Below are 24463 nucleotides of genomic sequence, written 5' to 3'. Positions count from 1 at the left end.
TGTTTCCCTTTATCAGGAGTACTGTAGGTATCCATGCAGAGTATCTAGGAGCATCTGTTAGAAATCTAGGCAATCAGTCTGGCTTGCTCTGAAGAGACCGGATCTTCTTCCTGTAGTTTGTGTCTGGGATCTTGAGTAATGGCAAGGATTCCTTACAGTATTTGAAGATGGGTTTTATGGATGGCAGTATTGCATTTGAGGTGGTTCAGTCAAGTTAGGGAAACTTCTGCAGTAAGTCTGTGGCTTTTGGTTTTTCGCTTCCAGCTTTAAGGTTCTGATGCTGCTTCTTTCTTGTTAGCTGGTGCTTCCAGACTGTCACAGATGCTCTTGCCTTCATAGCTTTTGTGCCAGTCATGCTAACCTAATCTCCACCCTTCCTATTCTATTCTTCCCCTCATTCCCCCTGGAGAATATAGGTGATGTTTTGAAAGCTGTTTTGTTCCTTCTTAGAGACTGGTTCCTGAGTGACTGAGAGGTCCAGCTTTTAATGGGGGAGGCATTTCTTGCTTGCGCTTCAGCTAGTGTGGAAGAACATGTCTGTCTGGAACTGTGATAACTTGGCTCAGTGACATAAATAGACAGTGCAGAATCACTTTCTCGGTGGAGTAAGAGGAACTAGGAATAGCACCAGCCTTCATCTATGTTACACAGATGCCAATAGGGATTGGTTTTGACTACTGTAAATAGAATAGCTAAAGTTTGGAGGTGAATTGCCTATTTATTTCAGTTACCTTTCTGCGTAAACCTCAGTTTAGTCTTCCCCAAGACAAATACTGGTTTTCTTATAGTTAAACTAGGATTTTTATCACAAATGTGGTGACAAATTCTTGTGTGAAAAATTGCTATAAAATCAGTAAGCTTAGTATTCACTTGACACTTGTCAATCTTCAGCAAGTTAATAAATGATAAATGCTTGCTGTATTTGTGCATTTCTCTTATCTTACCTTGGATGACTATGTTCTGCTTTGTGACACCTGACTTAATTACTCTTACAAGACTGTCTGGATTACATTTTCCACAGGGGAAGTTTCAGAAGCCTATAGTCCTCTAAACCTTTATTCCAAATAGTAAGATCTCCCACTTAATAGCTCTAGCTCAGCTTGTCTTTTTTCTGAATAGCATTTGTTGCATCTACTGCAACAGGTACGTGGCTTGCTATGCATTTATTATATTACATGGTTTGGTGATTTTTGCAATTTTATTGCATGTGACATTTCAGTATTGCAGAAAGGAGAATCTTGATGAGATTTTTCAATTATGATTTCTTCTGTCACAGCTTTCAAAGAGGAGTTCTGAGGTGTAATTATATATCTAATTCAGAACTAGTTTTTGTTTCTCCTGGCTTCCTGGTTTTTTTTCCTCTAACATTCCGTGGTCACGATTTTGATTACCCTGGTATAGATACTAATGGCTTGGGCAGGCATGCAAGATTCTACAGTGTAAATTTTTTTTTTTAGTAGTCTCTTGTTTTAATGTCAGCCATCAGAAAAAGTGGAATGCTTCAGAACAGCACCCATACTGAAACCAGAGTTCAGGGAACCTAAGCAAATGTTCATGGAAGTCAAAGGGCAAGAATATGGAAAACTTCTTTCCATTCTCCCAAGCTTTGTTTTCAACCTGGGAACTTCCTGAACTACTTGTGATTGATCTCTCCTAAGTATTTGTGCTGTCTGCCCTTGGACCCACAAAGCTCTTAAAACCACTTTGGCCTTAGGCAACCTGTGTAACGTTTTGCCAAGCTTTGCATGAAGTGCCATCTTCTCTTACTACTTTTCTGACCATGGCTCCTGTTAGCTTAATTTGATGCCCTTTAGTTCTTGGCAAGAACAAGAAAATGGATGATCTATTCCTAGCCATCCCCAGGGCCTTTTGTAGCTTTGTAGACTTCCGTCACATACTCCAGCTGTGTCTCTTCCAGGCTGAGGAATTTTGACCAGCTCTTTCATTCCTCTCATAAAAATAATTTGGTTCTTTGATCTTTCTTTTTGCCTTTCTCTAGACCTTTGATTTCTAACATCCTCCTCTTGGGAGATGCTATTCATCCCATCTCTTGGGAGAGGGAGAACAGGAGAACCATACTGCTTCCCTCCACCTTCAGTTACAGAATCACACAGTGGCATAACACTGAATGTCTTTTTCCTTGTTTTTCCCCCCTGTTCTCTATCTTCCCCTTCTAGCCAGGGTGCACTTTCCAACTGACTTCTGTAGTTGTCAGAAGTCAACTTTTGAGTCAACTACATTAAGTAGTCAAGACATGGATGAGAGTGGGAAGCAGATCTCTTGATCAAAGAACTTGTGTTGAGCTTGTGAAGGGAACTCGCTTAGCTAGAAACAAGCTGGCTTTGGTGGATTGAAAGAGTAGCTGTTTATGGAATTGACAAGTCACAAGATGTATCTTATGAAACTTTGCTTATCAGTACAAACTTGCACAGAAGAACAAAGTCACAAGTGTGATTAACTCAGGGTTATATGAGGCTCTCCAAAAATGTGTTTACATTCAGCAAGGTTAGAATTTTAAATGACAAGATTTGAAATACTGTACTCCCATTATGACAATTGGCATAAAGAATTCTTAAAGATACCATGGAAAGAGAAAGAAATAATAGGTAAGATTAAACTGTGTGTATGTTAGTCTAAGAACTGGTTTCAAGACCACCTAGAATGCCACTGTTCTAGTCACTAGAATAAAATTGTAGTTACTGATCATTCACCTAAGATTAAATTGATTTTTTTCATGACCATTATGCTTGCTCAGCTGGTTGGCAAAAAAAAAAGTCTGTCACTCATGATGTGTTGATTAGTTTTATAAACCAGTACTTTTGTTGGGACTTTGTGGTACACAGGAGGTGTCTAGGCAGAAGACATTTGCAGTAAAATAGAAGTGTTTCAACAAAACTGGTAACTGTGGTAGCTGATAGCTTGGATTGGTATTAAACATTGATGATATTCTTGTTTCTTGCTGGAAAATCTCAGCAAAAGCAAGTTATCACAGGAGCCCTTGTAGCTGAGTAGCTAAGTTTTCACTGATGCTTTTTTGTTTGTTTGTTTAGTTCTGAAAGTATAAGGAAAATAAATGATTTGGAAGCCACTCCTGTGGTGTTTGCTCAAATTTAAGTGACCACAGTTGACAGCTTGGACTTCAGAGTTGGAACTTAATCTCCCGGAGTACAGCAGAGATGTGTATATGCTGGAATCAGGGGAGGGGGGATGGAGTAGGGTGGGGATGAATAGCAGATAGCTATAAAAAGCAGAGGCAGGAATTGCTCCTATTCCACAGGACTAGCATTGCTGCTATGCATGTAATGGTGAAAGGCATAGCTTTAGAATAGGGATGGGTTCTTCTAGAACCTTTAGTGTCCTGTGAGCTGAGAGTAGCTAGTAGAGCTTTTCTTCAGATAAGTCCTGGCATGACTACTGCTGGGTCAGATCTGCAGTTTTTCTAAACAAGAAGCTAATGACTTGCTTCTGGCACTGTGAAAACTGTTAGTGAGGTGCATGCTTCCCATTTACTCAAGGATGCTGCTGCTCTGTCTGCAGCAGCTGTGTGACAGAGGGTGCTGTCAAAGGTCAGGGCCAGTACTGAGGTATTGGGAAAAATATGCTCTCTAAGATGTCATTTGTCACGAGGTTGAATCGGCTGAGATTTGCTTTGAGTTTCTGTCTAGGGTGCTAAGTTACAAGAAGCTTGTGGAGTCTTTCTTCCGATGGTTTAGCTTCTCACATGTAGGTGGATCTTCAGAGAGGTTTCTCTTTGCTCTGTATGTGGTCTGAGGTGACTGCATTAATGTTGTCCCTTGAGGAGCTCTGGTCGGAGACATGGCATTTGGCCTCTTGTGAGCTACCAGAAAATGGATCATTGTTTCTACAGGCATTAGCTAAAGCTAGTATGTGACTTCAGATGATTTTTAGAACTCCACAGCTAAAATGTTTGCTGTCCCATGATATATCAAGAAACTCCTGTTGCATTCTGCCATTACAGCAGGATCAGGGTATCTTCAAATCTTCAACTGAAGATCTTCCTACAGATATATCATCTGGTAAGGTATATCATGATCTAGTAGTTTGATCACCTTGGAGAGAAGCACGCTATGCTCCTGTTTCACAAAGCACTGGACACTGCCAAGCAGATGTTTTAATACCCCTTTGAGTTCCTCCTTGAAGTTGTTTTATCTTTTAGATGCCTGCAGCTGCTTGTTGGTAGGATTCTTCCACCTAGTTGCTGGGTAATTTTCTTTAACTGGAGGTGAGTCTCTACCTGGGTGTTAAATTTGATATATTAACTCCAAGACTGACTCTAACTTATTCACCTGTTGTTTTTATTTGTGCTCCTTTTGCAATGAAATGAGCCTTAATAGTCTAGACATCTAGATTTCCCCCTGCCACCCCCATATGTGTACACACATACACACCCCTCCAGTTTTGACTTTGCTTAGTTTGGGAGAGGAGTGGAATGAAGTGTTCACACTCATGTAGGTGGAGATATCAGCCTGTTGGCTGTTAACCATGGCAAAAAATACCCCTCTCTCCCCCCTGGTTTTGCAGACTTCCTAAAGATTGTCAGGTGGGGCTAATTCATAAAGAGTTCCCCTCACACAACAGTAGGGCTCCAAAGTTTGTAAACTTCATCCTGCTTTTGTGACTGGGTGAGGAGGAGTATAACTGCAGTAATTGCTCTCAAATAGAAGGCTTCAACTTACTCAACTGCTTTCTGCTGTCCACTGCTGATATTTGCAGTACTCTAACCAGGCTTTTGACAGCACTCCTAACAAAATGGGATTGTTTGGCCCTGGTTTCCAAAGGGAAGGCTTTTTAGGACTTGCTATGCCAATGATGCTTACTTCTCAAATGAAAAATGAGGGTTTAGCAGATGAGTGTCTTTATGATTTTGTGTGGTGGAATGGCCTCTGTATTCAGCAGACGAGTTCTTGCATGCAAGTGTGGCTGAAATATCCTTCAAGTTTCAAAAAACAGCCCCCTGTGCCGCCACCCCCCCCCCCCCCACCCCCCCCCCCCAAAATGGGGAACACTTACTCCTTCAGTGAAGGTCTCCATTATGTCTTTATAATGTCTGCTTCTAAAAGATCAACCTGCAGGCTTGTTCCATCTATCTGCCCTTAAACCTGTGTTGAAGATGAGTCCTGGGCCTTCTCAGAATCTTTCTTCATTTCTGCCTTACTCCCTTTGTACTTCTGGCTTATTCATGAGGAAGTTGTAAGAGCTTGCCTGCCTGCAGAGCTCCTGGGGAAGGAAATGGAATATGCTTGCCTTTAAGTCAGCTTTTTCCATGGCAAATAGGCTGTTTGGGGGAGGGGAAGAAGTGCTGAAAAAAAGCAGGGGGAAGCCCCCAGACTTGTGCTTGCCTCACGTGTCTAGAAGTTTCTTAGGAAAGCAAATCTGAGAGTTGACCATGCTGATCAAGACTAAATGGACTTGGTTGCAAGAAACAATGGTGATAACTTACTCCAGAAGTTACAAAAATTAGACTAATAATAAGAATAGTGATATGCTGCTGTTGTTTGACCTGTTTTTAAGGTTGAAATATTCAAATACAAATGTTGCCTATCCTTGATTGACGTTTGAAAGGAAATGGTACTTACGGGTGATGAGACCCTGCGTTTACTGCATGACTGGAACAGGAAGATAATGTGGGCTCTGGATTTGTTTAGGAGCCACACTTCTTCTGCTTCATAGCTGATTCCTGATTTCTTCCAAGGTTTTTTCCTGTAGAAACTCCATTTTATTCAAATGAAGTTGATAATTCTTTGTCTGTTAGAATAAAAGTATTTTAATACATAATAGCTTGTTATTGATGCACAAAATGTCCAGTATTGATTTCAGCTCAACCTTAGCTTTTTGCATTTTTCAGACTTTGAGTTGGAGAATAAGTTCTATACCTGACAAAGTGCTGTCAGCAGATCGATTGTCTATCTTGGGATGAAAAGTCTGACGTGTCTGGTTTGCCAAAAAAACCCAAACCCTTTTGAATGTTGATTTGCAAATATCAAGGTAATAGTAGTAGTTCATGAAAAGACAATGCCAAACCAATATTACAGGTCTTGTTTCCCCCCTCCCCAGAAAGGAGGTCGCTAGGATAGTATGGGGAGTGTTTTATTTAGTGTAAACAGTGGAATAATGCTTTGAAGTTGCTTTTGTCAACAGCAATCCTGAGAAAAACACAACTGAAGCAGCATCACCAGGATAAACAGGCTTAATTTGTATCTTTCCAAACTTCTTGGGATATCTAGTCAACTCCTGTGAAATGGTTCTTTTATAAAGCTGTGCTCTTCTGTAGAAGCGTGCTGATGGTCATCTTCTGACTCGTAGCCTTTAACATCTTCTGTTTTTTGATTTGATGAGCACAAATGCTGTCTTGTGTTTAATTCTTACTGGAAGATAAACCTAGGCATCAAAGTCAGTAGAAACAAGCATATTTTCAGTGCTGTATGTTCACCCCCATCCCCTCCCCCTCCAATCTGTGCTATGGTCACTTTTAAAATATTTTCTAAATATTTTCCTAGTACTAGTTGAAATGAACAACAGATACTACTTTACAAAGCTTATGTGTAAGAACAGACTGGAATGTGCACGTCCTGCTGTTGTGAGCTGCTAGTCATATCAGCCTACAACAAGAGTTCTGCACAACTTGGAAAAGAAGCAGGTGTGGTGGTGTTCTGTGTACTATGCATGAAAGACTCATGAGTTTAGGGCATTCTTAGGATACTTGTTAGAAAACTACAGAGTTTTCTGTTAAATTTGTGCAGGAACTTGAACACACTTGCATCTATATCAATAGCCTCTGTGATGAACTTCTTACCTTAAATAGCTTTTAAGCTAGCCTGTGCTTATTAAAGATACATCGAAGAGCCTATGTACTGCTGGATGATGTGAGGGGTTTAAAGACTTGCAGTGTAGGTAGACCTTAGATTCTGGACAACGGCTACATTAATGCAAGTCCCATAATTATTTTCTGGAAGCACAATTTAAAGATGTTGTCTGGTGTCAGTATCTCTGCTACAGAAGAGTTACTCACAGCTGGTGCTAGATGTTAGACTTTCTCTTGAGTACAGATGGGACTAATGCAAGCTAATGGTAGAGCTTTTATAAAATTAGTATCTCCATTATGTAAGCCAGAAATATTCTTCAACATACGTATCCATTATCCAGCCTATACTCTGGTTATTGGGCAGGGTTACAGTATGGGTGAGTGTTTGGATATTAAAATTTCCACTAATACATTTGTTTGACTATCAAAAACATTTTTCTGATAGTTGAGCAATAACTGGAAAGGTCTCAGTGCAGCATACCGTGAACATATTTGGTAATACGGATGCTTTTTTGTAAGATTTTAGCTGTTTTAAAGTGAAGTGCAAAATTCAAAAGAATTTAAGCAGATCTAGCGCAAGACTTGATACTTGGCGGGGGAGAGGGAGAGGGGTTTTTTTTAACCAGTAGATTAAGGATCCATTTCCTGTTTTGAGGTGTAGTAATTGTAACATGACGGATCCATCACGCTACTGCAGAGAGGAATTCCTCTTTAAAGTTATTGACTAGGTGTAAGTAAGGAAGAGATGACAAGTTGGGTTGGTAACCTTAAGTGCCTTCTCTAGAGGTAGAATAGCCACAAAAATCAGTTTTTCTGATTACATTCTTGCTATGTCTGTTAGGGGTTTTTGAAGGGTGACACTGTAACTGTCAGTAGAAAGCAGGAAGTTGCACAACTGAGAACTGTTCTAGCTGAAACTGATTTTCCAGTAAATGTGTATTTGTCTATCAATACTGTTTACTGCTATTTGAATAACATCTCTGATCTCCTACAAGTGTGACTACAAGCCTTCCTAAAATGTTACACTCCATATGCTTGCTCACATGTAAACAGCCAAGTGCTTGCCTGTTAGCCTAGAAGTAGTCATGGGGAAACTGAGGCTATGGGATGTCAGAAAGTGAAAGGATTTAATAGTGTGGGTCTTGTCTTTATTGTGTATGTTCTTTAAGCTTTTTATGGATGGGCTTATAGTTCTTGAATGGCCACCAGTGGGAGGAGGATAAAAGCAAATGCTTGAAACCAGGCCTGCACAACCTGGGGCTTGCAGAGCCACGTCCTTGCCCTGCCTGCCACGAGGAGGCAGCACGAGCTGCGTGGGCTGCAGAGGTCAGTTATTTGGCCAGAAACTGAGTAGTTCCACATCTTGGAAGAAGAGCTGTGCACCAGTCATAGTTGCTTGTAATGTACTGTTAAATTTCTATAAGGTAGCAGAAGAGTATTTTCAACTCCAGAGTCTATGCCAGCTTAGATGGTCAGATTTGCCACCGGAGCTATGGGACTCCTTATTTTAAGCATCTTAAAATTGGTAGAATGCCTCTTCATGCCCATTCACACCTTTCAGCATGTGCATGCTGGAACAGTGCATTCTGTGGAGCTCTCTTTACCCACAAAAATTCCCTAGCATCCTAGGCAAAGATACAAATCTGCTTTCAAGTGGAATGATGGGAAGGCATAGTTTACTGATCTCTTTTCTAAGACAGCAAGTCCAGCTTAAATTTTTTTTTTCCTTCTGCCTTAGCCTGTGTGGGCAGTCAGATGCAAGAGCCAATTTGCAGTAGGAAAGACCAGCACTTATATAAGATGAGTAAGTGGACATCTGGAAGCACTTGAGCACGATTTTGTACTTCTAATACAAATCAATGGTACACAGGAAAACTGAGCAATATGTTAGAATATCAGTTGTTAAAAGCAGGGGAGGTGGATAACAGAGCTTTGGATCATGCACTGATTTGCAGAATTGTGCCTTGGTTTACAGTTTTAATTTTGACCCAGAATAGGGAGACTTGCAATTTCCACAAGATAATGTTAGGGCAATCCTATATAGAACTTATTTTCTGATACTATTCACTTTACATTTATTTTTCAGATAGCAGTTTAGGAGAGGGCTGGCAGGTAGTGTTTTCAGAAAACAGTAGGATCCTATTCTGCTTCCCTAAATGCTGAGATCAGGTGGCAGGGGAGAGCAGGGAGTTGGAGGGTGAAGCTACTGAAATGCTTCACTAACACTTGTTTTCAAAAACATTTGTGGAGTTGAGTTGTGCTGTATTGTCATACCTCAGAAGTAGAGGCCTTTAAGGGCTCAGCTCATCTCCATCAGTTGTTCTTTTCCAAAGGCAGTTCAAGCCCAAGTATGTCTCTGTCCATTGTAGTCACTGCTGAGCTTCCTTTTTCCCTCCTTCCTTGAGTCTAATCTGTTTTCCATCACTGAAACAGGTAAAGGTTTAGTGGTAAATCTTCCCTAGTATATGTCTGAAGGCTGAAAGTACAGAAGAAACACTTTTCAAAGGCATAACTTATGGTTTATATGTTAATGTAACTATGCAATAGAAAAATACACACCCAGTTAAGAGCATTATGAGTAGACTGATCCCTTGCTGTAGTCATGAAGGACCTCGGGCAGAGCCCTTCTGCTTAGGGTGCTGCACTGATCTATCTTCTTGCTGCTGCTGCTGTTCTGAAATAGGGAGATTTCAGTGTTATGATCAACCCTTCTTGGTCGGGAGGTGAGGGGCATACAAAGCACTTAGGAGGAGCTATCTCAAAGTAAAAATACACATCTCTTGATGTAACAGTAAAATAGTCCTAAGCACCCTATGAAAGATAGCTGAATTTTTACATAATCATTTTCCTCAGACGGTGCTCTTAATTTCTTGGCTGAATGTCCCCAGGTCCATGTGAATTCATAGATCGTTAGCCTGTGAATTCTGTGCACATTAAGGCTTGGCTCTGCTGTATTTAATGAGCTTCAGTTTTTGGTGTGGCTTGCCTCTAAGCACAAAGATGTATACATGAGGGTTTTAGGATAGTGGTGCAATAACTCTTTCTGCTCTTGGAGGTTTGTTCCGTGGTTTTAAATGTATGTGAGAATCTCAATGTTAACTTGGACAAGTTGGAAACTATCAAAGCTGAAGGGTTTGACAGCTGCTCTTGTTAAACTCGAGGTAAACGTTCCGTGTATGCATAAGGTAACTTATTTACAAAAAAGTTTAGTATTTGAATATCAACATCTATCCTACATATTTGGCCATAAAACCAAGAAAAATGCCTGAAGCCTTGCTTTAGTGAAGTAAAGCCTTCGTGTTTTTTCCAAATAATTTTAAAAATGTCTGAAATCATGTTTTTCCTCTTTCCTTAGGGGACAGTATCCTCTTTCCTTAGGGGACAAGTGTGCTTCCTCACACAACAGAAACATAAATTTACTTTTGCAGGTCTGTTTTTCACACTACCCCTTTCATGAGAAAGAAGTCTAAATTCTTGATAGATGCAGGGTGGAGTTTTGTGTGCTGCTGCTTTAGATACGTTTTTCTAGAAAACAGCAAACAGATCTGTTATATAGACTGATCTTTCATGTGCTTCCTAAAGGATGGCTCTGATTTTATTTCTTTTTTGGTCTTCAGTCGCTTATGTCTTAAATATCCTAGCTGTTTCCCAATGTTCAGAACCCCTCACTTCATTCAAACCTTTTAGGGCTACTTCTAGAAAGGATTTCTGTGGCTAAGCAAAGCTGAGAATTAGATGCAGTGGGAGGAGAATAATAATAATAATTCAGTCCTTGGTGTGTGGGGGGGAATATTTTTGTTTTGCTGTTAGTATGCTTTGCCCCACAATTTTTAACGCTATTGTATTTCATGCTTTTGAGAAGATGCCTTCAAGGGCTTTCACATGACAGCAGAGGAGTGAAACTTTTAACTGCTTTCAGTTGGCTTTCTTGTAGCAGCAATATCTGGTTATTCCTAATCACTGTTTGTCTGGTGCACAACAGTAGCTTTTTATTACTATCTAACTGGTGTCTTGTTTCTTTTCAGAGATCGTTCACATTAATAATAGAAGCATGGGATTGGGATAATGATACAAAATCTGGTGAGTATTTGTAAAACTTGCAGTTTTCATTTACTCTGTGCTGTATGTACACAGATTGGGGAGGGGGGGAAATGGTGTGCTGCTGCAATTAGCCATCCCTCCAAATCAGTCTGAATGCAAGGCTGCTATCTAAGTTAAGAGCGTGTACAAATCCAGGCAGTGAATATTAGGTTAGGAACTGTGAAAATTTATTGCTGATAGGAAGAAGAATGGACAATAGTAAGTGAAGGTTGTAATATGTGACTCTTAATAGTTAGCTTTAAAAAAATGTTTAAAAATCATGTAGGTTTTTTTTTTAAAAAGGAAAATTGTCTGTGCTATAGAGTTACACTTTAAATTCTCCCCAGTTTACCCACAACCACATTGTGCAATACTTTCATGATCAGCTAAACAAATAAGCATTCTTGCTCCCCATGAAGAAACCATGCTTGATGTTTTTGATGAAAGTGTTCTAAATCATGGTATGATTCCTCCTCCATTTGTTTCTCCTTGAGTACTGAAAGTTACCTTGCATTTCTGGTCTGTAAATGCTAATGCTCAGTATCAGAGCAGAGCTGTTGATCTGAAGGAAAAGCAAGATTATTGTATGACTACTTCAAAATAGTATGAAGGCACTGGTTGCCATATTGTTGTTAAAGTAGGACTCCAGCTTGAACCTACTTTTTGGTAATGGTTTACAAACCAAAATAATCAATGCTTTTAGCTACAAGTGTTAAGTGAACTTCAAACTTTCATTGTGGTTAATGATGGACTATTTAATCTTGGCTAGGATCAATATGGAGGAAGTAAGTGTTTGGACATTAAGATAGCAAACGTTTGTCCCAAATCATCATCAGTTTCTAATTATAGGCTATTCTCTGCTGCTTTACTGACCATCCTTATCAAGATATATCAAACATTTAAAAAAATGGCAAAGCTCAATTGATATTAAGGCTATGTTAGAGTTTCAAGGTCCTTTTCCTTGAAGTCTGGGATCAGTCACACTTGCATTTTCCTGACAGACTTTCCTAACTTAGATTTTTCCTAATGTACTCTATCTCTAATTATAGACAAAGTAATGATGAGTTTGTAGTTTGTTCCTGAGCCCTCCCTCTGTTAGAATTAAGCTTCTTTTGCCTTGTTGTTGAACAGCTTCTTCAACCTTTTCTAATTAGGTATGTTTTGTTTAGATCTCTGGTAATGGATGGCTGGGCCCAAAGAGTTGTGGTGAGTTAAATCCAGTTGGCCGGTCACAAATTATGTTTCCCCAGGGCTTAGTATTGGGGCCAGTTCTGTTTAATATCTTTATGAACGATCTGGATGAGGTGATCGGCTGCACCTTCAGTAAGTTTGCAGACAACACCAAGTTGGGCGGCAGGAGTGTTGATCTGCTTGAGGGTAGGAAGGCTCTATAGAGGGACCTGGACAGGCTGGATCGATGGGCTGAGGCCAATTGTATGAGGTTCAACAAGGTGAAGTGCCGGGTCCTGCACTTGGGTCACAACCACCCCATGCAACGCTACAGGCTTGGGGAAGAGTGGCTGGAAAGCTGCCCAGCGGAAAAGGACCTGGGGGTGTTGGTCGATAGCCAACTGAATATGAGCCAGCAGTGTGCCCAGGTGGCCAAGAAGGCCAATAGCATCCTGGCTTGTATCAGAACTAGTGTGGCCAGCAGGACTAGGGAAGTGATTGTCCCCCTGTACTTGGCACTGGTGAGGCCGCACCTCGAATACTGTGTTTGGTTTTGGGCCCCTCTCTACAGGAGAGACATTGAGGTGCTGGAGCGTGTCCAGAGAAGGGCAACGAAGCTGGCGAAGGGTCTAGAGCGTAAGTCTTATGAGGAGCGGCTGAGGGAACTGGGGTTGTTTAGTCTGGAGAAAAGGAGGCTCAGGGGAGACCTTATTGCTCTCTACAACTGCCTGAAAGGAGGCTGTAGTGAGGTGGGTGTCTGTCTCTTCTCCCAGGTAACAAGCCATAGGAGAGGAAATGGCTTCAAGTTGCGCCAGGGGAGGTTTAGACTGGATATCAGGAAAAATTTCTTCACCGAAAGGGTTGTCAAGCATTGGAACAGGCTGCCCAGGGAAGTGGTTGAGTCACCATCCCTGGGGGTATTTAAAAGCCATTTGGATGAGGTGCTTAGGGACATGGTGTAGTGGTCTTGGTAGTGTTAGGTTTACAGTTGGACTTGATGATCTTAAAGGTCTTTTCCAACCTAAATGATTCTGTGATTTTATGATTTTAAGTAATTCATGTTGCTGCAGCCCTTCAGTTGGTCCACAGCCTTCTTGAATGGCACTTTCCAAAGCTGGACATGGTATTCAAACTGAGATCCTGTGTGCGAGCAGAGTAAGCCTGAATCTTGAATAAGTTTAGATACCCTACATAGCAACAGATTGGAGGTGTCCTCTTGAATGCTTTGTTCAAAAAGTACTACATGAAGTTAGTTCCTTTAAATATTTTCCAGTTTGGGAATAATTTACCTAGGGGCAGCTAGTACAGCAAATATTGGAATATTCATGCCCTAGTTCTAGATGGTAGATCAACTCGTGAGATGGTGTAGATGGGGGTGAATGTGAAAAGCCTATCCTACAAAACAGATCTGTATGCATTCAAGTGTTGAATTTTATTTTTTAATAAGCTACTTCATAAATAATGCTCTTCTAACTTGGTATGTTTATGTCTTAGAGTCTGCAGAAGCCTCTTGCAGATCTGTAGCTTTAAAATCCAGGTTTTTAAAAATATGCTTGATAGGAGGACAATCAATTTAGGCTTGTGTTAAGTCTTTCTTAAGCCTTTTAGTTTTTTTAACATGCTCTAACAAATCTTTTTACTTGCATTGATGTCTTCCCCCCCCCTCCCTGAACTTCAGGACAACAGGATATGTAGTGTCTTTCAGAGGCCCAGTGGGCCATCTCCTTAATTTAACAGTTTCCATGAACTACAGGAGTCTATATAAGTGTCAGTTTAGCTCTCGTGAGAAACTGCTAATGGAAGGTGAACTTCCCTTTAATATAGGCTGCCAGAGAGGTGCTGTTAAGCTGTATTGCATTTGAAACTTACTTGTTATATGAATTTAGGAAGGCTTTCTTGGCCTATAATTTGGCAGAAGACTAGCTAAATGCTTGTCTTGGTTAAATGTTTCTGTCGTCTGTTTACTGATTCCATGATAGAGACCTGTTGCTTTGCCACGCTGCAATTTAGACTTGCATATTAGATTTTTAGGAAGAATTCCTTCATGCTGAAGATGTTCTCTTTTTTTTGCCCCTTTTTTTTTGAGTGGTCTTGGCAGGGAGTCCTCCAGTAGGTTTTGCCTTGTGAATCTGTCAAAATGCAAAGACACTTCCTTTGTATTGCTGCGAGGACTGCTGAACTGCCAAACAAGGACAGATCAGTAAAAAATCATATGTAAGAGAGTAGGAAAGGGAATATGGCAACTCCTCTGGAGAAAAGACAAACAATATTTGCATCCTGGAGGGGTAAAGAGAGTTATCTGTGGAAAGGTGAACTCCCTATCATACCCTGAACGTTGAGCTGGTCTCTGGATCAGGTTGCATGTGTCTTCTGTTGCTACTGTAAGAAAGATTAATCTAAGTAATTGCCAGAGTCTGTTTATCAGCTGATTATTTAGTTCCAAAGTCAGGTTTTGCTTTCCCTTAATGGGGATGAGTAAGGCTGAAAGTTAAATGCAGTTATGTTTCTGCTTGGACTTTAAAGTGGGTGTTTATAAAACAAATAAAAAACCCCCGACAACCCAAACAAACAAAAAACCAAAACCTGGAAAGAGGGGTTTCTAGTGAACAACTTGAAGGTTTTAGAACAGTTGTCACTCTTCCCTCCCTATATTGTCCTAGCATCCTGTATTCTTCCTTGCACCCATCGAATGCAAGGCAAGGGTCCTCAGAGCAGATCTGTGAAGTACCATCTCAAGAACAAGTCTGGCTTGGCAAATGTTTCCCCAGTACTTACATCAAACTACAAACTCTGAGGGGCTTTCAAACCCTGATTCCAGAACTACTCCTGCACTTTTTTCCTCCTCTGTGCAGCAGGGTTGGCTCGGAGGGAAGCATGTGGCAGTATAGTGTTAGCACTTGTTTGCTTTGTGAGGGTGAAAGGGGGGGAAAGGAAACTGCCTTAAATACAAATTCACTGTAAAGAGCCTGTTCTCCGTCATCTGTCACAGCAGTTCATGCTACTTTCCAGGTAAGTCATTTGACTTGGCAGACTTCTAGTTGTGTAGCAGAGGTCTTGGCAACGCCTAACGCAGCACTGCCATTATGAAGCAAGCTGGCATCTTCATGTGTGAAGTAACTTTCCATTTGACTACATGTCTATGGCGGGGATGCAGTGGTTGCCTTCCTCTTTCATGTTAGTCTGTAGGAGACTAATCTGTCCTTATGGCTTTTTGAAATGGTTGCTTGAAAAAGGCTGAAGACTATGTACTTCCTGAGAAGGGCACCTCCTGTTCTTTGGGCATGAAGTTCTTATGCTACCCTGTGTGTGTTTCCTTGCAAACAGCTACCAGCATCACCTTTTATGTTGCCCTGTGAGTGGCTTGTTCGGAATGTCTGACCTCTGCTAAAAGTTAGTGTGTTGATGAGCAGTGTCCTTATTTAAGTGTAGTCATGGCTCCTGATTGCACAGTTAGTTAAATACTCTTCAGATAAGGATTCCTCTTCCAAAAATCAGATGCTTAATTAAAGAACCACCTTTTACTCTTCATCTCCTTTTATGCAAACATCTGTGCCACTATCTGCTTTTCTAGAGAGACTTGTACAAAACTTCTTGGTAATCAAGAAGCCCTATTGCTTCTGAGGTGTGTGTGTGGGAAGGTTAGAGTACTGTATGCTGCTTTTTTGACCAATAACCGGACAAATTCAGTTATGCAGCTCATTGCCTTTACTGAGGGCTAAAAGTAATGTGTGTGAATTCCTAACGTGAATTTTAATGGTAAACCAGATGCAGGGAGCAAACTTGTCTCATCAAAACAGTTAAATGTGAGAGACTGAACATCTTCAGAAATACTTTGGCACTGTGGGGGAGGAAGGAGGAACCTTGACAAACATGTTCTTCCCTGCGATTACAGATCTCCTTGGAAGATGCACCTTCTATTTGGGATCAGTTTTAAATTTGAAGTAAAGCAGAATTCTCATACTTTGGTACTTAAGAGTTTAGTATTAGAAATGAAATGACTTGGAGCTGATTTCCTGATGCCTTTTGTGGTTCAGGGTAAATTATTTGGCTTGCTTATTTAGGCTGTTAAGCCCTACTTTTACTGATATAAGCTAGAGGAAAAGCTTTTAAGGCTCAGAATATATTCTTTTTCAGAAGAGTTTATGAAGATAAAGTTTGTTTAAAAAAAAAAAAAAAGCACTATTGGGTTATTTCCCCTGTTCTCAACCCCAGGTATTAAGAGGACTGTTCTGCATAGGTGTATTTGCAATAGCTATTATGCTTTTTCCAGTTGTTTAACCATGTCTGAATCTGCATTAGTCTGAAGATGCTTGATAAGATTTTAATTATATAAGCCACTCCTTTAATCTCAGGACCTGTTCTTCAGTCCATCTGATGCACTTTGAGGAAACACTTTTATAGCAGTGGCTGTTGCAGCTGTTTTTAATGAGCCTGTGCTGCTTATAGCTGGAAGATAGCTTTATAATGCATACTTGCTATTTGTTCAATTCCTTGACTGTCCAATGATTCAGCATTTTTTTAATAATTTTTCATCAAGGTTTTCAGATCAGTAGTCATTAGAGAGGAATAAGGTTATGAAAGGATGTTGAATCTAATAATGAAACTTTTAATGATATGATAGATATCCTGTTCAGGCAAAAATAAAATGCAGGCAGCCTTTTCTAGCTTGCAGGTTTCTTGTCCACTCTTATACTGACCACATGCTGCTGGATGACAGAGGAGTTCACGTATAGGAATTTGAGAGTTAAAGAACAGGAATAGACTTCAGTGTGTCTTGCCTAGCCATAAAATGTTTTATGCAGACTAGTCCAGGCAAGCATGAATTGTAGCCTATACATGGCAATACCACTTTTTGTATTGAAGCAGAGATATACTTTGAGTTCTTAGTAATTGGGAGAAATTTCAATGCTTAACTAAAACAGCTTTTTTTTTTTAGTTCAATATTCCTTAATGTTAAGAGGAAAGATTTTTATGGTAGAAGCAAGCTTGAAAAAAGATGTTAAGATAACAAAATGCATTGCAGAGCCCGCTACTTCTGTAGCTTTCCTTTTCCTTTAATGTTGGAGTGACTGAAAATTGTCACTTGAGTCCTTTTACATGCTGAGGGGGAAGTGCAGCTTTGGTAACAGATGCACAGGATATCTCTATGGTGTCAATAACTTCCTAGGTGAGAAACAGTCACTGCTTTGGTTTTATTTTCTAAACCAATTAGGTTAATGAGTTACAGAAAGTAAGTAGGTGAAACACATTTGCTGAAAACGATAGTTTAGTATTGCTTGCTACCAGCTTGGTGTGTTTTATGTTATTAATAATCTGAAGTTTAGACTTTATTGCACTACCATTACAGCCTCTTGCTGCGTGCAAGTTTTTGGTTCTTCATTTATTTTAACATGCATTTTAAAGAATCTTTATTATTTGAAGAAAATGGATGCTGATGCTCTGAGCTGGCAATATTATAGCTGTTTCATAAAGGGGTGTGAAATTCATGTATACAAGTGGAGCTTCTGTACCTTTTTCTTGTCCTTAAATAGTGCTTGGAGTTCCAGCTGTAGCTTGCAGAGTCACCTAGAAAAACTCTTGGGGTAGGATGTTACCAGATTTGAATAGTGAAAACATTTGAAAACTCTTCATCACTGGGGTTACTCACTGTCTACCCTTACCTTTACTGTGCTTTGCTTAGTCTTAACATTTACTGATGAAATTGTATAATTTCATTGTACTGACTATAATTGTGTCTCCTCTCCTAGCACTGAAGCTTTCATACCAAGAATAAAATGGATATTCATAAAAATGAAAATACTTTGTGTTGGTGGTTCCATAATCTTATATCCTAGAATCTTCTTGTCCCATGTGACAACTAATACTTTGTGCATGCTTGGTCTTAGCTAATGGAGCCTCGCAGTAGCAGTGCTGCTGCTTTCTGTGAGGGCAAGGCAGGATGCTTATAGAGTGTATTGTAATGGTGATCGTAATTATCAGTAGTTCCACTGGGGATAAGGATAAGCAGGATACAGAGTTGAGAATGGCCCCTTGGCAATCCTGTGTTCGCTTGTATATTTCTTCTCAAGATGTCAAATGCTAACTGCACAAAGTGTTCTATGAAATGCTTGCTAAAGATGTTTTGCCTTTACTGTAGAGATAATGATAAAATGAAAAAAAGGTGGTTTATGTACATAATGTAAGCCTACCAGAGCACTTATTATTGCTTAGTAATTTTGCAGCAAATCGAGTATGAGTCTTGCTTTATTTTTAACATTAAACTTGCACCAGATAACTTTAATATTTCAGCTACTAGTTTATGCAGATTTTGCAATTTTATAAGCATAAAAAGGAGACGAAAAGAGCCTCAGATCAAGATAAAGCTGCTGGTTGTCAGTGTGTGGGTGTGGTATGTTTGGCTGCCTTGAAAAATAAGCTATTTCCTATGGATTATGTTCCAGGGTTTTTTAATATTTCCTTTGGGACACTTTTTAAAATTGGTCTTCCTGTAATGAACTTTGCAAGGCAAAGGAAAATTCAGTTATACAGTAGATCTTTATCATCTTAACATTTTCTTTACTAGGTTTTCTCTTAACCAGTTGAATACTTTTGATTTGAATTTATATGCTCTTGTGTGCTATCAAACTTATCACCTGTTGAATTTACCTTTTTAAAAAGGTGAAGACTCATTAATAGAACGAGTGGCACATGCTGGCATGATCAACCCAGAAGATCGATGGAAGACACTACAATTTAATGGTCCTGTTGCCCATTTTGAAGTACAAATAAGAGTGAAGTGTGATGAAAATTACTACAGTGCTCTGTGCAATAAATTTTGTGGCCCTCGAGATGATTTTGTTGGTCACTACACGTGTGATCAAAATGGAAACAAAGCCTGCATGGAAGGTTGGATGGGAGAAGAATGTAAACAAGGTAGTATTGTTTGCTTCATTTTAGATTACCTCTAATGTATATATAATAGGTATAAACTGCAGTGGGTATTTCTGTAGTGTTGGTGCTGTAGCATAGCAATCTGAATGGACAGACTTTGTCCTTTCAATACAAATCTTTTAAAAAAACATCCTCTGTGAAAAGTGGAGCCCAGGACAGGATACAATGTTGCTTGTGGTGTGTGCTATGAGGGCTACACAACAAATTTAGGATTTGAAATAGTGAAACATCTTTTTACTAATTGATTTTATTCAGTGGTGCTGTTACTTCAAAGCAAAATGATGTATTACATCTGTTAATGTAAGATTTTATTGAACAGTGATGATATCAGTAATAGTGTAGACTTTAATCCCGTAAAAATGTCCTTGTAACACTTACTTTTGCAAATGAGAAAGTTTTAAGTGTAATGTATGCAAAGCTGAAAGCTTTTTGATAGCTCTTAATGTGAACAGAAATTCAAGTGTAGTCATCCTTTTTAATGTACCACTCAATCAAATCTCTTTGCATTTTGCCTTTAGTCTCAGCGAGTAATTAGTGCTAAAATTACTTGACATACTCTTCTTGTTTTTGTTTCCTGTTCCTTTTCAGTAAAAAGCCTGTTAATGAGAGGGGGGAGACCATTTTCAGAGCTTACTCAAGGTCATGGTGTATCTCTTGAAGCTTGGGATTTCCAGCATAACACCAGTCTAATACCAGATTAAAAAATAACTGTATTTGATAAATGTTTCAGTGCTGACACTCTGGCTGCAAACCTATTTGGTAGCAACTTTTTTAAGGAGTTACCTTAAGTTATTTTTCATAAACAGTTGTAGTGGGGTTGTGTTTTGTGAAACAGCTAGCTGGAAGCAACAACTATTGGAACATGGCAAAAGACAGCCTGTTTTGCACAAGCAACAAATAGGCTAAATGACAGAAGCCCTAGCTGAACAGTTCCAGATTGCTGCTGTAGTAATGGATACCTAGCTGCCCAGACTGATGCCTAAACCTTTTTCTATTTACAGCTGTATGTAAACAAGGATGTAATTTGCTCCATGGGGGTTGCAGTACACCTGGGGAATGCAAGTAAGTCTGCATGATTGAGTATCTTTTCATGAGTACTGATCTTTCTAGTGTTTTCTGTGTATGTTGTTACTTTTTAAAAGTCTACTTTAAAATGGAAAAAAACCTATACAAAAACATGGGTGGAAATAGACCTGAAGTAGACTTCACATGTATAAGAACTGCATATACTTCATACTGTTTTGCAATCCTATTCTATTTTTGTGCGTATAAGACTGAACAGATTTGCTTCATGTAATCCAAAACTATGCCTTTATTGAATGAGAATGTCTTTATTTTTTCTTTTCAAAATCCTTAGGAGCTTTGTACTATCTTTGTACTTAGGAGCTCTATGTACTATCTGTTCCCCTCAAATAAAAAGGGGAACTTTCTTGCTGGACTGTTATGACTAGGAAATGCTCACAGTGCTAGAACACTCAATATATATATATTTGATCACCAAAATACAGTAAACTTAGCCTTTCCAAAACAACAAACTTTTTTCTTTTTTTTTTTTTTGTAGTAATGGAGGTAACAGTAGCAACCCCAACCTAAACTTTCTATGCCAAGTGAATGTTTTTGGTCTCTAAATCCAAGAGAACAGAGTCTGAAATGTTCCCTTAACTTTGTGATGAAGCCTGAGTAGCCTCTGTGGTAGAGTAGCCTCTGTTGGTAGGAAGAGGAGTTGATTGTTTCCTTGTAAAAGTTCAGGCATCCGACGCAGTAGGTCAAGGGGAAATGGGTGTTATTTTTACGCTGGGTGTTGAAGAAATGGGACAGGTCTACTTGCAGGTTTGGGATCCTGTGTAGGTTCTTGAGTTTATTTGTGGTCAGAGTTGTATGCATCATTGTATGAGTGGATTTGTGTAGTGGTTCCTTTGTAAGCTGTATTGAATCTACTTGCTTGGAATGACGTCAAACTGAACTGGCTGCCAGAACCCCCGAGAGCTGACAAATACCATTTGTGGCAAGCTGTGATAGTTTAAGGCAATTCTGCTTCATCCTCCTACTAGTAACTACTACAACCATCACAGAAGTGGCAGAAATAAGATGCAGGTTGCTTAGCTTTGCTAGGGTTAGAGCTAAGCTGGGGTTGAAGTGCCAGTTCGTGAGCTGTGGCAGCTGACATGCAAACAAGTCCATCCTGCTGGAGAGCCTGAAGTTTCTGACAGTGGGGTATGGCAGATAACAAAGTAAGTCCTAAATCATTGTACCAGAGTAGTTTCTTACCACTCAAACTTCCATCAGGTGCTGCTGACTTGTAGAAGATTTGGTGTGTTGTAGCTCTCAAATCTGACTGAAAACTGTAAATTCCAGTACATGAAGTGCAGTGTTTCAGTGCACGTGCAGTTTCAATTCTGAAGAGCTATAAAACTTCCCTTAAAACATTTTTTTTCAAGGCAGATGTTTAAACCATGGCTTCTTTTTAGTAAGAAAGAATATTTCTATTTAATGTTATTTGGGATCTTTTCATATCATTAAATATTTTACTTGTGATTTCAAGTATCGTGTGCTCATGTTGGTGATTTTTTAGGTTACAAGTAGAGATTTTAGTTGAGAGCTGGGCCAGTATCACTTCTGCCTGAGTAAGAAGTACTCCTTCCCCTGAGCGTTCCAAGAACACATTTTTCCCCTTGAGAACCTACTCTAATGAATTTTGATTCATGTAAGGGTTTCTGGAGTCCTGTAGGTATCAAAGGAGTATCCTAGGAGCCTGTAAATGTTTACTTTTTGAATGCAAGGAGCCTTTGAATAAAGGTGAAAAAGCAACAGGCTTAAGCAAATGCAAAACAGTACCCTTCTTGGGGGGGTGGGGGGGTGGAGTGGGAGGGGGTGGTGCAGTTTCCTTTTTAGCTTTCATTTCTCTGTGATACCAGCTGTATCTGGGAAGACAGAAATTGGAGAGGAGGAGGAAGGTTTAAAGAAGAGAATACAAAACCTTTGAAGATGGGGGACTGGGTGGCTATGGTAACTTTTTTTTAAGGTGTCTGTCAATAGATAGTCTCATACAAGCAAAGCCTTTCCTTACAGCACGTCACTGACGTGAAGAAGCAGCTAATATTGTAAGTCTAGGTGCCCCCTTCTAACCTGCCCAGCTAAATACAGCTCATAAAAATAACATTAAGTCTATTGAAGCACTCTGACCAGAAATCTCTCTATTTTGTTGGATGGGTTCTCTCATCTGAAAGAAAGTACTGGCAGAAGGAATAAGGGACTTAATATGGATTGTATGCCATTTGCCTTGTTTCTTAACGCCTGTCTGCTGAAGTGATAGATCTGTGATCAGCAGATTGAAGGCAAACAATGGCCTTTCTATGTATGGCCACTCTATTTCCAGTATTGCAGAAGGTTCTCAGCTACCTCTTTAAATGTGATTTGGTGGCTTGAGCTTGTTCACACAGATATCTTCAGCTTGTATTCTGTAATACTTATTAGGGGCTACATTAGAAATGTTACTTTTAACCCGAATGGATAATACTTTCTGTAGAAAAAAGATGCTGATCTAAAAATAAGCAAGGCTTACAGACATGACCTTTATCTTCAGCAGTACAAAGGAAGCTGTTATTTAAAAGAAACTGCTATGTTTGGTGCTACTGAATTATAATCTAGATTCCTTCATCCTGGTTTTTGGACAGCGGCCACTACCATTTAACAGGTGAAAACAATGTCCTTTTTTAATTCAGAAAGAAAATGAAAATGTGAGAAAAACATGGGTGTGAGATGTATAGAAATCTACTGGTGCCAATAGCTACTTGGTTGCCAAAATCTGCAGTGGCATTTATAAATAGAAAAGTTGGAAAACGATTTCCTTCTTCAACTTGTATGAACATGCAGGTAACTTAAGCAATGTCTCTGAGGCTTCAGCCTAACTCTCATAGCAAGGATCTACCCTCCATACTTTGTTCCAAAGTAGTTTAGAGCTGTTCTTGGATTAAATGTTATACTAAAAACAGATCTTAAAAGTAGCTAAATGACTGCAGATCATTAAAGGATAGGCCATTAGTGGTAACTGTTCACCATCTGTTGAGCAAGTTCATGTACCCCTTGTTTTGAGGAAGTTAGTGTTCTGAAATGTGCCATTTTCTTTTGTTGAGCTTTCATCAAAGAAATGGAAAGTAAGTAGGGGATGACCTGATGTCTCAAAATGACCTGATGTGGGAAACTATTTTGTGGTATGGCTGGGTCTAGGTGATAGGTTTTTGTCATTGTGGAGGCAGTTCAGAATAGGTAATAATTTACTGAATAATGAGCAAAATTGCATCCTTGAGGAAAGCAAAAGCAACTTTGCAATTTCCCATCTTTGCAAGATCCAGCTATCTTCTTAAAATACAAAATAATAAAAAAAACCAAACCAAAACAAAACAAACAAAAAAAACCAACAACAAAAAAAGCCCCCCAAAAACAAAAAACCAAAACAACCTTATCCATATCTGGGCTCAAAGTGTCTAGCCACTGTAATCTTTTTTTTTTTCTTTTAAGGCTGCAGTGGCAGACCAAATGGTCTTATTGATTGACTTCACCAGCACAAAGTAGTAGGAAGGATTGTCAAAAAAGCAACACTGCCAAGCCATGATGATTGGTGCTTTTTGTATGTTTTTACATTATTTGAAGTACTTTGTTAAATTTCATTAAACTGTCTAGAGAGGAATGAAGTTTGATCTAATGGCTTATAACTGGCTTAGGCTCAATCACCTTATGAAGTTGTCAAAGTGACTATAGAGAAAGCAGAAGCGACAGTCTCCTTCCTTGATTAAAACTGCTGACTTGACTATGGTACCACTCATAAACTGTCAGTAGACTTAACAGCTTAATCTTTCACTTCCTTGTGATCCAGAGTGGTATGGGTTTGGCAGAAGTCCAGGTATGCCTTGTATTTGGGCTACATTGTCATATTCCTACCAGGATGATGGTATTTTCAGAAGTCTTTCTACTTTTCCTGTTGCCTTTGAATGTTTGAATTTCTCTTCCAAAGCGAAACAAAAGGAGTCAAATCCCTAACAGTGCTCAGCTTGTGTTCAGCTTCTGGAGCTATGGTAGCACCTAGGTTATGTCCTGGGAAATGCAAGTCTTACTTTACACAACTGTGATACGAACATTTCTTTAGAATGTGTAGACTAACTGAAATGAATTAGAAATGGTACCACTAATAGCACTTTAATGTGAATTCGTGCAAGGTGAATAAAGCAAGCATACAGTTTTTAAAACTTTAATTGTTTAATCTGTGTACTTTGAACTGTCTTACTCTAGAATTACTTTTGAGCTACATGTGACAATTTTGGTTTTACAATATTGGTGACTTTGTTTTTATTTAATCACATATCTTATGTCTGTCCTGTTGAAACAGACTTCTCAAACTTCATGTCCAGTGCCATGCCTTTTGTAGTACTTGTATTCCACTTCAGCCCTTCTTGTGAGACTGAT

General features: G+C 39.5%; 1 protein-coding gene across 1 annotated transcript in view; it reads left to right on the top strand.

The window, feature by feature from the left end:
* Positions 1-24463, top strand: part of JAG2 (jagged canonical Notch ligand 2) — a 73630-nt gene that overhangs the window by 16158 nt on the left and 33009 nt on the right. Inside the window, exons 3-5 of the mRNA XM_075503741.1 lie at positions 10849-10903; positions 18731-18985; positions 20005-20065. Coding sequence (XP_075359856.1) covers positions 10849-10903; positions 18731-18985; positions 20005-20065 — 371 coding nt within the window. The remainder of the gene's footprint in view (positions 1-10848; positions 10904-18730; positions 18986-20004; positions 20066-24463) is intronic.

The sequence above is a fragment of the Mycteria americana genome, chromosome 5 (assembly GCF_035582795.1).
Source record: "Mycteria americana isolate JAX WOST 10 ecotype Jacksonville Zoo and Gardens chromosome 5, USCA_MyAme_1.0, whole genome shotgun sequence".
Lineage (NCBI taxonomy): Eukaryota > Metazoa > Chordata > Aves > Ciconiiformes > Ciconiidae > Mycteria > Mycteria americana.
The sequence above is the reverse complement of the archived record's forward strand: the minus strand, read 5'-3'. Positions and strand labels throughout refer to the sequence as shown.